This window comes from Procambarus clarkii, chromosome 49 (assembly GCF_040958095.1).
Source record: "Procambarus clarkii isolate CNS0578487 chromosome 49, FALCON_Pclarkii_2.0, whole genome shotgun sequence".
NCBI lineage: Eukaryota > Metazoa > Arthropoda > Malacostraca > Decapoda > Cambaridae > Procambarus > Procambarus clarkii.
The window spans coordinates 14516024-14528976 of record NC_091198.1 but is presented as its reverse complement, the minus strand read 5'-3'; the positions used below and the strand labels follow the sequence as shown (position 1 = coordinate 14528976).

The 12953-nt window shown below is 47.2% G+C and overlaps 1 protein-coding gene across 4 annotated transcripts in view; it reads left to right on the top strand.

Annotated features, from left to right (window-relative positions):
- The window catches only part of LOC123763199 (synaptotagmin-7), a 559721-nt gene that overhangs the window by 461537 nt on the left and 85231 nt on the right, over nucleotides 1-12953 (top strand). Inside the window, exon 2 of one of the 4 annotated variants that reach the window (XM_069303015.1) lies at nucleotides 7122-7225. The exons of the other annotated variants lie outside the window; for them this stretch is intronic. Within the exon in view, the coding sequence (XP_069159116.1) occupies nucleotides 7122-7225 (104 nt within the window). The remainder of the gene's footprint in view (nucleotides 1-7121; nucleotides 7226-12953) is intronic. 4 annotated transcript variants of the gene reach the window in all.

Here is a 12953-nt window from a genome sequence, read left to right as displayed (position 1 = left end):
CGTCAACTTTTTCCACTGGCTGATCTTGGTGTTGTGTAGAATTTTATCCTATATTTCCGCGCACTGATTATTTTTCACAATGTATTCTGTGTTGTATTTAGTTTTCTTGTGGGGGTGCTGTGTTTCCCGTTTTCTGTTTCAGTAACACAGGAGTCCCTTTCACTGTGTGTGTGTGTGTGTGTGTGTGTGTGTGTGTGTGTGTGTGTGTGTGTGTGTGTGTGTGTGTGTGTGTGTGTGTTGATCGACCGGAATTAGCTGTTCATGTGGATCCATTATTCTCGTGGATTTTGAGATCATTCAGAGAGATGAAGAGTTTGTTTTGCTGGTCCAAATTCTCACTGTAGAGAGTTGGATTATCAGATTAGTATCGAGTTGTTTACTAATTGGGAAAACTGTAGTTATCCAGCCCCAGAGTGGGATTGATGGGTTGATGAATTGGGGGTAATTTGGTTACAAGTCTCTCTCTCTCTCTCTCTCTGTCTCTCTCTCTCTCTCTCTCTCTCTCTCTCTCTCTCTCTCTCTCTCTCTCTCTCTCTCTCTCTCTCTCTCTCTCTCTCTCTCTCTCTCTCTCTCTCTCTAACACACACAAGGGTATTGGAAGTTACAAAGCAGAAACACTGATCCTCTCCTCCTTCCCAATCCTCCCCATCACCCTCAACCCTTCCCCATCAACCTCCCCCTTCCCCTCCGGGGGCAAATCTCCTGGCTGTTTGAACCTCGTGGTTGATACATTACCACCTGCCTCTTGACATGACATTCTCAACCCTATGATCTTCTCTCTCTCCTCTTCCCCTATTCCCCCCCCCCCTATTCCTTGCTCCTCTCTTCCCCCTTATTGGGGGGCTGGGGGGTAGGGGTGAGTGCCTCAGTGGCTGAGTGGTAATGTGAGAACGTTGTGTAGTGAACTTCGGGGATATGATCGTTCAAACGTTTTTCTCCACTGCTGCTCTAGATACTCTGTGTTTCTGTATGATGTTTCCTTGTCACTAAAGTCTGTGAGACTGAGTTCCTGCGCACTGTGAACGCCTGCCAGTCAGGCGGCGTTCAAATACAACGTTCTCTTCGACGGAGGCGTTCTCTTCCCTCTTGTGCATTAGAGTGGTGAGGAACACATCTCCCAGCACCTCTCCCATGGGTCCCTCCATCTCCCAGCACCTCTCCCATGGGTCCCTGCATCTCTCAGCACCTCTTCCATGGGTCCCTGCATCTCCCAGCACCTCTCCCATGGGTCCCTGCATCTCCCAGCACCTCTCCCATGGTTCCCTCCATCTCCCAGCACCTCTCCCATGGTTCCCTCCATCTCCCAGCACCTCTCCCATGGTTCCCTCCATCTCCCAGCACCTCTCCCATGGGTCCCTCCATCTCCCAGCACCTCTCCCATGGTCCCCTCCATCTCCCATCTCTGGCCACTGATGCTGAGACGTCTGACTGCTGCTAATTTCTTCGTGACACAGGTGTGTCTCCTGTCTGAGATAAATATTTGGACAGGTAATAGAATGTCTGGTATCTTAATTACCGGAAGAGTGGGGGGGGGTGAGTGGGGGGGGGGAGTGGGGGGAGAGGAAGAGTGCAAATGGGAATGAGAGTGAAAACACGAGACATGGAAAGGGAAACTAATAATAATAATAAAAAGCAGTAAAACTGGGCAGTACTATTCCACTTAATTTGCTTGTTTCATAGTGTTCATATTTCCTCTGGTCCTTGTTCGTTATCCTCCCCTCATTCTTATTCCTTTTCTCCATTCCCTCGGTTTATCTTTTTCTCTCTCTCTCTCTCTCCTCGTTCCATCCTCTCCCGTCTTCTCTTATATCCTATTATCTCCTCTTCAATTTCCTCTGTTCCATCCCCTCCTTCTCTTCATCCTTCCATAATTCCATCTCTCTCTGCCTCTCTCTCTCTCCCCTTTGTCTCCTTGTCTCTGTCTCTCTCCACCGCCTTCCCTTACTGTATCTCTGCTACACCTGATGCCTCCCCTTCCCAGCCTCCCCGTCCCAACCTCCCCTTCCCAACCTCCCCTTCCCAGCCTCCCCTTCCCAGCCTCCCCGTCCCAGCCTCTCCTTCCCAGCCTCCCCTTCCCAGCCTCCCCTTCCCAGCCTCCCCGTCCCAGCCGGGCACTAACAGACCAGCGCCTGGCAATCTAAATGAATATGACAACTTCAACCTTTCGGGTCCAGTTGTGCGCTAAGAGACGTGCCTCCACGTCCTTCTTGCCCGCACGTCTGTGACCCTCGCAGTCCTCAGCACCTACGATCATATTTCTGCACGCACGTTAGTAACTCGGTAGTTAGTACACTCAATTTGCACGCTAACCCCACGCTAACCAAACACAAGCAACCCTTCACCTTCCGTTGGCTATAGGCGGGGTTCGATATTGTTATATAAAATGCGGTTAAATATAGACTCTTGCTGTATACGGCGCCCTTGAATCCAAACTTTATTATTTAGTCTCGCGTTTCATAAAAACTTTGATATTGCAAAATGTTGCCCATATACATTGCAAATGTGTCAAATTTCCGCCAAAATGGGGGGTTGAATTTTAATATATTTTGTCATCATTGGCGTCGGTGGGAAGCCCAACAGCAAATATATTTTATCATAGAATGAAAAATCAAAATTGGCAATTATAATGATGCATATGCTGTGAATTATACATTTATACAGCTGTATGTCCATGTATACTAATAGGTCACATGCAAGAGTTGTATGGTGACGCTGCCACGCAATGCATCCGGCAAAACAGTGATGATGAGAGTGATGGTGACATGAATATGACAGTGAGGAAGGTGAAGAATGCGTAAGAACAGGGGGCATTGGCGGAGGCTTAAGAACAGGTGACTTGGAGAGGCAAGAATGAGGCACTTTTCCACACAAAGATCTCGATTAACCGGACGCCGTTTAAACCGGCCCATCGTCCGTATAATTAGAGCAGAAAATATATATATATAATCCCAAACATGGCCTGACCTGTCCGGCTGCTCGATTTTTGTATATTTTTTGTAATAGAGTCTGATAAAATCATTTTGCTCATTTGATATCATCGTATTTGACTGCGCAATGGAGCCACGAAACATATTTAACGATGGAATCTAACCCTTGGCGTTTTTGTTTTGTTTTTCACATTTTCTTTATTATTTCTCATTATTTTATACGAGTCTGTCCTTTCAATATACTCGTAATTGGTTTTATTGGAAGGAGAGGTCGTTGACACGTAATTTTAACATGTTATATCTGGTGCCTCTCGTGTGCGATTAGTTAAACTAATTGTAGTTCTCGGATCAAACGATGAACCCGTTTTTTGTAATTATGATAATTTGCTTAGTGAACCCGATGGCTTCACCAGGATAATCCTCTCAAGTGCTTTAATTCAACTCCATGTGTTGGATCTCGTCGTCATTTATCGAACCTCGTTACTTTTAATACCAACATGGAATTAAACGCATTATATGGAGTCGATTCCTACCTAGAATCTTATGTTCCAACTAGCCTCCACGCTGGGAAGATCGCTCTAATGCTGGACACTTAACATAGCCACACAACACGAGTTGAATCTCCTTAACGGAAAGCCTAAATTAACCTACATTTAAGGGCGTCGCCATACTGTATAAGGCTCGTAATCCACCACCTTGGAGCTGGTCATTTGACTGAACGAGTTAATGGGATAGCACTTAATGGTGTCAAATCACCACTCAAGGAGGAAGAGGATGGGTCAGACTAGGGGTCAGGATAGGTCAGGCTTGGGGCTAGGAGCAGGAGAGAGGTTATCTTGAGATGATTTCGGGGCTTTAGTGTCCCCGCGGCCCGGTCCTCGACCAGGCCTCCACCCCCAGGAAGCAGCCCGTGACAGCTGACTAACACCCAGGTACCTATTTTACTGCTAGGTAACAGGGGCATAGAGAGAAAGAAACTCTGCCCATTGTTTCTCGCCGGCGCCTGGGATCGAACCCAGGACCACAGGATCACAAGTCCAGCGTGCTGTCCGAGAAGGGGAAGTATATTTTGAGGTCAGGTCAGCGCTGTGGAACTACAGTGTGTTTAGTATTCCAAGGAGTCTGAGGTGGAGAGTAGTGAGGTGGAAACATGGTCTCCTCGTCCTTAAGGCCAGGGGCCGCGTCTTGAATATTGGATGTCCCAGAGACACGGATTAATTCCCGTTTATCTCTTCTTAACTGACATCCAATAAACGTTACTCAAATTCATGACCTGCTGGAATCGTCCTTTTTCTTATTTTTTTTTCTTGTTGATTCCCAGCTTCCTCAGCTGGGTCGGCCGAGCGGACAGCACGCTGGACTTGTGATCCTGGGTTCGATCCCAGGCGCCGGCGAGAAACAATGGGTAGAGTTGCTTTCACCCTATGCTCCTGTTACCTAGCAGTAAAATAGGTACCTGGGTGTTAGTCAGCTGTCACGGGCTGCTTCCTGGGGGTGGAGGCCTGGTCGAGGACCGGGCCGCGGGGACACTAAAGCCCCGAAATCATCTCAAGATAACCTCCTTGTTGATGATCTCCACGTTGTCTCTTGGTTGATGCTCTGTCAGTCTTCTCTTGGTTGACGTTTCCTAATCTTCCTCTTGGTTCAAAATTAACAGACAACATCCCTGGAAACACAAACCGAAACTGTCTCTATTTTCCGCTTGTAACAACTTGTAATAAAGTTGTTACATCTTGGCTTAATGTGTTTATAACGTATTGGAACGTTGTTACAACTTGATATATTGGTTGTTATAACTGGTTAGGTGGTGTTAAAACTTGTTCGAACGTTGTACCAACGTCGTAGTTTCGGTGTGTGTTTGGAGGGATAGCGTGTGTATTGGATTGAATACATAATAAAATATATGCGGATAATGTCGATTTTACTGAAATTTAGCTTTATTAGCAACTCTGTCTAAAACAAAAGGCTCAAACTAAAGCCTCATCTCAAGATAACCTCAAGATAACGTCCCATCCCAAATCCTTATCCTGACCCCTTCCCAGTAGTGTATAGTCGTAATGGCTTGGTGCTATTACCTGATAATTCCCTCCCTCCCTCACAGGTCGGTTGCCACAGACACCGCGCTTAAATATTCTCACACGTCAACAAGAATGATATTAAATACAAAAAATAACACAGTCTCCCCCATTAATCTTCCGTTTTCTCTCTCTCCTGGTCGGTTGTAAGCTCTCTGCTGTTGGTGTATAGCCGCTCATGTGGGTATGATATTCATACACAGCTGTAGGTGTATAGCAGCTGCTGGATACATACACCAGCTGCTGGATACATACACCGCTGTTGATGTATAACAAATCTTAGTTGCATCATACATGTATCGCTGTAGATGCATAGGATATGGATACATCATTCATACACCACTGAAGAAGCTTAGCGAGGGTTGGATATAGCATTCATACATGGCTCTAAATGTATAACGGCTGTTGTATATATCATACACCGCTGTATCCTGCCTGAAGGCCGCTGTGTCTGTCAAATCAACCTGTCCTCCTACAAAGAACGTCGCTATACGCCCGTATGCGTTACATACGGCCAAAAATTATCGTACTAGAAAATGGAAGCGGCTGGCGAAAGTGACGTACTGTCCCGTTTTCTGTTTTGGGTCCTCTGGTAGGTTAGGAGAGACTACTTTAAATTGACCGTTTTCTTGACGTTGCGAAACCTTAGGAGAACAGACTGGTCAGACTCACTCGCCCGTGTTGTGAAGTTCTTCAACGTTCTTGTCTATTTTCAGCCGTTGACAGGAGCATTGACGTTTCGTTTCTAGGCTTTGTTCATGGTTTAACCCCTGCCACTCGTATGTAAACAATTATACATGTATACACGCATATATTCACGCCCTCATACTGCCATACGCAACGGGTAATCATTCTTCGTTCCCCTGCAGCTGATTGGCTTCCCTTTCACTCGTTTGCTGTGTTTTATGGTCCCACGGCGGGTAGAGAGGAATAATCTGTCCCCTCCAGCAGCAGAACTGTGAAAGACATCCCGTGGTACTGTGGGAATTTTTAGAATAGTTAACGTTGAGTATTAAAACCCCATTTTCTATGAAACTGTATATTAGGAGAACGGAGTGACATACTAGTGTTATTGTTTCACTCTAAAAGCGTGTGTGCGCGCGCGCATGCGCTCACCGATTATCTATCGGTTCTCGCTATCCTGAGGGAATTATCAGGGGAAAGCGCCAAGTCATTACAACTATATAGCACTTGGAATGGGTCAGGATAACGATTTGGGATAGGACGGGGGAAAGGAATGGTGCCCCAATCGCTTGGACGGTCGGGAATTGAACTCCGATCTGCATGAACTGACTAAAAAAAAGTAAGATTTAACTTCTGGGTATTGCCTCTTTACCTTTAATTAGTGACTGTGCTTGTTTTATAATCCCTAATTGGGGTATTTAGTTCCAACTAGAATCACTCGTTTGGTCGTATGACAGTTTCCCCTCAATGGCCAGAACAGAACGGATACCGTGTGGGTCAGTAGGAATTGCCTCGTATGGGTTTATACGAACTGCCTCGTATGAGTCGATACGAACTGCCTCGTATGAGTAGATACGAACTGCCTCGTATATGTAGATACGAACTGCCTCGTATGGGTGATACGAACTGCCTCGTATATGTAGATACGAACTGCCTCGTATGAGTGATACGAACTGCCTCGTATGAGTGATACGAACTGCCTCGTATGGGTGATATGAACTGCCTCGTATGGGTCGATACGAACTGCCTCGTATGGGTCGATACGAACTGCCTCGTATGGGTGATACGAACTGCCTCGTATGGGTGATACGAACTGCCTCGTATGGGTGATACGAACTGCCTCGTATGGGTTTATACAAACTGCCTCGTATGGGTAGATATGAACTGCGAATAAGAACTGCCCTATGGTAACCAGTTCGTTACTAATCCCCCGTGGTAATAAGTTCGTTAATATCCCCCCCTCCCCCCATGGTAATCAATTATCTATTAATCACCTTCCTGGCGACAAGTTCATTAATTATTCCTCCGTGGTGATTAGTTATTAAGTTCTCCCGAAGGTGATCAATTCGTTATTAAACCCCCGGGGTGATCAATTCGTTACTAGGGCCTCCAGGGGGGTGATCAATTTGATATAAAGTTCCCCTTTGGTGATCAGTTCCAGCATACATAGTCAAAACATTCAGTGTGGATGGCTTCCTGCAAGATGAGGACCGAACCCACACCTCCCCTGCCTCCGAGGAGAATAAGAGCCAGAATGTGGTAAGTTTGACTCTTCTTTGCCACCCCCCCCCCCCCTTTACCAACTACTTGGGCTGGACGGTAGAGCGACGGTCCCACTTCATGCAGGTCGGCGTTCAATTCCCGACTGTCCATAAGTGGTTGGGTACCATTCCTTCCCTGCCTCGTCCCATCCCAAATCCTTATCTTGACCCAATTCCAAGAGCCATATAGTCGTAATGGCTTGGTGTTTTCTCCTGATAATTCCATTTTCCTCTCGTGTCGTGATCCTTGCATGTTCTACCTGGCTGTTATGGTGGCTATTCTGCACCCCCGTGTAGCTGTGGATGGTAAACTGCATGCCCGTTACACACACAGATCACACTAACCTGATGCATCAAATGAACAAATCCACAAAGTTGACCAGACCACACACTAGAAGGTGAAGGGACGACGACGTTTCGGTCCGTCCTGGACCATTCTCAAGTCGATTGTGAATGGTCGACTTGAGAATGGTTCAGGACGGACCGAAACGTCGTCGTCCCTTCACCTTCTAGTGTGTGGTCTGGTCAACATACTTTAGCCACGTTATTGTGACTCGTCGCCTGCAAATCCACAAGGGCCGTGACGAGGATTCGAACCTGCGTCCGGGAGCATCCCGGTAGCTCAGTCGATTAAGGCAGCGTCTGGTATGGTCCCGGACGCAGGTTCGAATCCTCGTCACGGCCCTTGGGGATTTGTTGCATGCCCGTGTTGTGTTGCATACTCCATGGGATGTAACACTTGAATACAACGCAGGTATAATTATATAAGTATACCAGGGTTGTGTTCCAGTGTTGTATTCTATACGTGTGTTGTGTTAATGTTGTTGTATTTTTGGTTCATATTTGTGTTGTATAATAGGTGTTTTAGGCTTAATGAGCATCTATGAACAATTCTGTATTATATTAATTAATTAAGCGCATATTAATTAGGAGGATGTATTATATTAAGCGCATATTTTAATACTTTCGAGCGCATATGCCACTTTCTTGATGATGCCTATTAGAATATTAAAACGTAAAGTATGTCAGTTACAGCCCCGCTCCTGTGCCGGGTAAGTCCGCAACGGGCTCACCATAGCCCGTGCTACTTGGAACTTTTTGTTCCCAGTAGCTGAATCTATAACAACAAGAAATAAAGTATGTTTAAGATATTTGCTTCCTATAATATTTTTTTTATTGAATTATGTGCGAGATATTATATTTCGCACTTCTTTCTTGTTCATGGTTAAAATGTAATAAGTTTTGTTGGTTTTGCGACGTTTGGTGCTCTTGCGTTCAACTCTACTTGAGTCTGTGGTACCTGCGTCGTTCTCTCTAATACCCAGGAGTTACATTTTCTATGACTGTTTATCTTTGGTGAATTGGTTTATTCTTTTGTTTATTTGATTATATTTACATATACAAAAGTTTTAACTTTCTTGTAAAGCCATTATGGCACGCATAGCGTTTCGGCGTTTCTTAATCTTGATTTTCCCTGGAATACCAAATCGTTTAACAACCTAAATCTAATCTAATTCTAAATCTAACCACTTACCTATTCACTGAACTGAGGCGTACAGTTAAGGATTGACGCCTAGTCAATCCTCCCCAGCCAGGAGACGAACCCAGGCCAGCTCGCGGGGGCGAGTGTGTTACCACTGCGCCACGAGGACTGGTTGTTGAAAGTGTTTGGGTTTACAAGTTGTATCAATATTAAATGGTAAAAAAACAAGTCGTTTTTTGTGGCGTAAGTTGTAGGTGCCATGTGGGGGGTTTTTGTACTTATTTTTCAAAGTTTACGGTGCTTGTTATAGCGTTTTCTGTTTTGGGTCCTCTGGTAGGTTAGGATAAGGGGGCACTTTAGTACGATAGTTTTATGACGTTGGGGAACCTTAGGAGGACGGGGTGGTCTAATACAATGATTCCTGATCTATTTCCCTATGTTACCTGCGGTGTGTGTGTGTGTGTGTGTGTGTGTGTGTGTGTGTGTGTGTGTGTGTGTGTGTGTGTGTGTGTGTGTTGTGTGTGTGTGTGTGTGTGTGTGTGTGTGTGTGTGTGTGTGTGTGTGTGTGTGTGTGTGTGTGTGTGTGTGTGTGTGATCTAACCGGATGTGGCTGCTTAAGTGTTTGAAGTCTCGTCTGCTGCTTGAACTTCATTATTTAAGTAAATTAATTTGAAGTCATGATTACGAAGAACTGGCGAATGGCACTTGACACCATTATCTTCAGGGAGATAATGTATACCTATGTATATAAATTATATAGATATCTTCAGGGAGATATATATATAATTTATACTTTTCAAGTATAAAATAGAGCCATTTGAACGGTCGTTGAGTCATCCACTATTGATTATATGAGTCATATCATCACTTTGGTATTGTACGCGTTTTGTTCGTTCATTTTTATTATATGTACATTATCACCATCTGCATTGAAGGGGGTGGTGATAGTGGTGGTGGTGGAGACAGTGTAGGGGGTGGTGGTGGTGGTGGTGATGGTGGTGGAGACAGTGTAGGGGTGGTGGTGGTGGTGGAGACAGTGTAAGGGGGGTGGTGGTGGTGGTGGAGACAGTGTAGAGGGGATGGTAGTGGTGGTGGTGACAGTGTAGAGGGTGGTGGTGGTGGTGGAGACAGTGTAGAGGGGGGTGGTGGTGGTGGTGGAGACAGTGTAGGGGGGATGGTAGTGGTGGAGACAGTGTAGGGGGGATGGTAGTGGTGGTGGTGACAGTGTAGGGGGGGGGTGGTGGTGGAGATAGTGTAGGGGTGGTGGTGGTGGTGGAGACAGTGTAAGGGGGATGGTAGTGGTGGTGGAGACAGTGTAGAGGGTGGTGGTGGTGGTGGAGACAGTGTAGAGGGTGGTGGTGGTGGTGAAGACAGTGTAGAGGGTGGTGGTGGTGGTGGAGACAGTGTAGAGGAGGGTGGTGGTGGCAATCTCTCAGAAGATATTACTCAGAGCCACAATTTAGCATCCTTGGGGAAATTTTCAAGGATCCCACAGCCTTTCACCCAACCGTATATCCTTACCCTGCCTCCCAAATCCCTTTAAGCGACATATACACCCCGAGGTATACTCTGTTTCACGTTATACATTCACGAAGAGTTTACTAAAGTATACCCAAACCACGTTTTCGACTTTGATATGCTTGCCGGATGGTCTGTAAACTAGTAAAAAAAAAATGGCCTGATGTCGAATTCAACTTATTTCTTGGATGCTTTTTATTTTAGTTCCTTTCTGTTTGGTCTTTGTCTTGCTCTGTTTGGTTAGGTTGTTCTTGAGTGTTTAGATCGTCGTCTGGGTGTCTGGCTTGAGCTGCTGCCACTCTCATTGTGTGGGCGTGTGTCGCTGCCACTCTCATGGTGTGGGCGTGTGTCGCTGCCACTCTCATGGTGTGGGCGTGTGTCGCTGCCACTCTCATGGTGTGGGCGTGTGTCGCTGCCACTCTCATGGTGTGGGCGTGTGTCGCTGCCACTCTCATGGTGTGGGCGTGTGTCGCTGCCACTCTCATGGTGTGGGCGTGTGTCGCTGCCACTCTCATGGTGTGGGCGTGTGTCGCTGCCACTCTCATGGTGTGGGCGTGTGTCGCTGCCACTCTCATGGTGTGGGCGTGTGTCGCTGCCACTCTCATGGTGTGGGCGTGTGTCGCTGCCACTCTCATGGTGTGGGCGTGTGTCGCTGCCACTCTCATGGTGTGGGCGTGTGTCGCTGCCACTCTCATGGTGTGGGCGTGTGTCGCTGCCACTCTCATGGTGTGGGCGTGTGTCGCTGCCACTCTCATGGTGTGGGCGTGTGTCGCTGCCACTCTCATGGTGTGGGCGTGTGTCGCTGCCACTCTCATGGTGTGCGCGTGTGTCTCGGCCACTCTCATGGTGTGGGCGTGTGTCGCTGCCACTCTCATGGTGTGGGCGTGTGTCGCTGCCACTCTCATGGTGTGGGCGTGTGTCGCTGCCACTCTCATGGTGTGGGCGTGTGTCGCTGCCACTCTCATGGTGTGGGCGTGTGTCGCTGCCACTCTCATGGTGTGGGCGTGTGTCGCTGCCACTCTCATGGTGTGGGCGTGTGTCGCTGCCACTCTCATGGTGTGGGCGTGTGTCGCTGCCACTCTCATGGTGTGGGCGTGTGTCTCGGCCACTCTCATGGTGTGGGCGTGTGTCGCTGCCACTCTCATGGTGTGGGCGTGTGTCTCGGCCACTCTCATGGTGTGGGCGTGTGTCGCTGCCACTCTCATGGTGTGGGCGTGTGTCGCTGCCACTCTCATGGTGTGGGCGTGTGTCGCTGCCACTCTCATGGTGTGGGCGTGTGTCGCTGCCACTCTCATGGTGTGGGCGTGTGTCGCTGCCACTCTCATGGTGTGGGCGTGTGTCGCTGCCACTCTCATGGTGTGGGCGTGTGTCTCGGCGGATGATTTGCATTTTGGCCTTGTTGTTGGGGCACCTGAGTGCGTGCGTGTGCTTATTTGTGTGTGTTTGCGTGCGTGAGCTCATTTGTGTGTGTGTGTGTTGTGTGTGTCGTATGTGCAAGGATGGGGGAGGAACGGGTAAGTGAATGAATCCTATCGCGTCTAGAGGTTTCTCTCTGTCTCTCTGTCTCTCTGTCTGTCTGTCTCTGTCTCTCTCTCTCTCTCTCTCTCTCTCTCTCTCTCTCTCTCTCTCTCTCTCTCTCTCTCTCTCTCTCTCTCTCTCTCTCTCTCTCTCTCTCTCTCTCTCTCTCCCCTGAGAAGAGATAATATATTACTTGCACAGATTCCATAACTACTCCATGTGTTCGAAAGACCATTAAATGAAGTTAATTAACCAACATGGAAGACAATTCCTTCAGATGAGATCCGCCTTTCCAGGTTGCCCAAACACTTCCTGTCAATTTGCAAATCTTTACCTCTATTTCTGTCTTTCCCTTCCTGCTCCTGTCCTATCTTCCCCCCCCCCCCCTCTCCCTTCCTATAATCAGGGATTCCTATCTGTCTACCTCCCTCTCGCTATCTATGTGGCGCGCGTGCGTGCGTTTGCTCTCTCTTTTTTAAGATTAGGTGTTCATAGTTCGGTTTGCAATGCTCTCTTAAATGGTGTTTTTTCCCGTCTTGCAAGGGTCATTAACTATCCAGATTGCAGTTCTTACAGTCATCAAGACTCGTTTCCGTGGCTTAATAACCTGGTGATTACCAATTAGCATATTTAACCTTGATTCGTTCTCCTTGAGTTTTGTCATGTTTTTTCCGACTTGTGTGGTGTTTTAAAAGAGTAAACAGCGAGTCTGCAACAACAACAATCATTGCTTCTGTTGCACATGTCATAGCTAGTGTGTTTGTGCTGTTTTAATTGAAGCTGTTCATTGTTTGTTTTTTTTGTTGCCGGTTGTTTGATGACCTTAATGCCGTTGGGTTTTTTTTGTGTGTGTCGGAGAGACTTCGAACTCCGTTCCGTTTCGTTGTTTCCGTTTTTTTCCATTTTAGGTGCCGAAAGGTTTCCGTTCTTCCCGTTGTCTGTTCCGAAAGGTTTCCGTCCTTTCCGTTGTCTGTTCCGAAAGGTTTCCGTTGTCTGTTCCGAAAGGTTTCCGTTCTTTGGTTGTCACTTGGCACAGCGGACGTCACCTCCTCACCTCGGATGCACCTTCGTCTGGAGTAATCGTGGCTTACGTCTGTGTGTGTGTGTGTAACTGGACCTGGATTCGGTGTCTAGATGTCTTCTACACTCCAAGTCAGACCTGGGGCAAGATTGCTTGGGAATATACCTTGTTCCGTCAGGCTGTTGC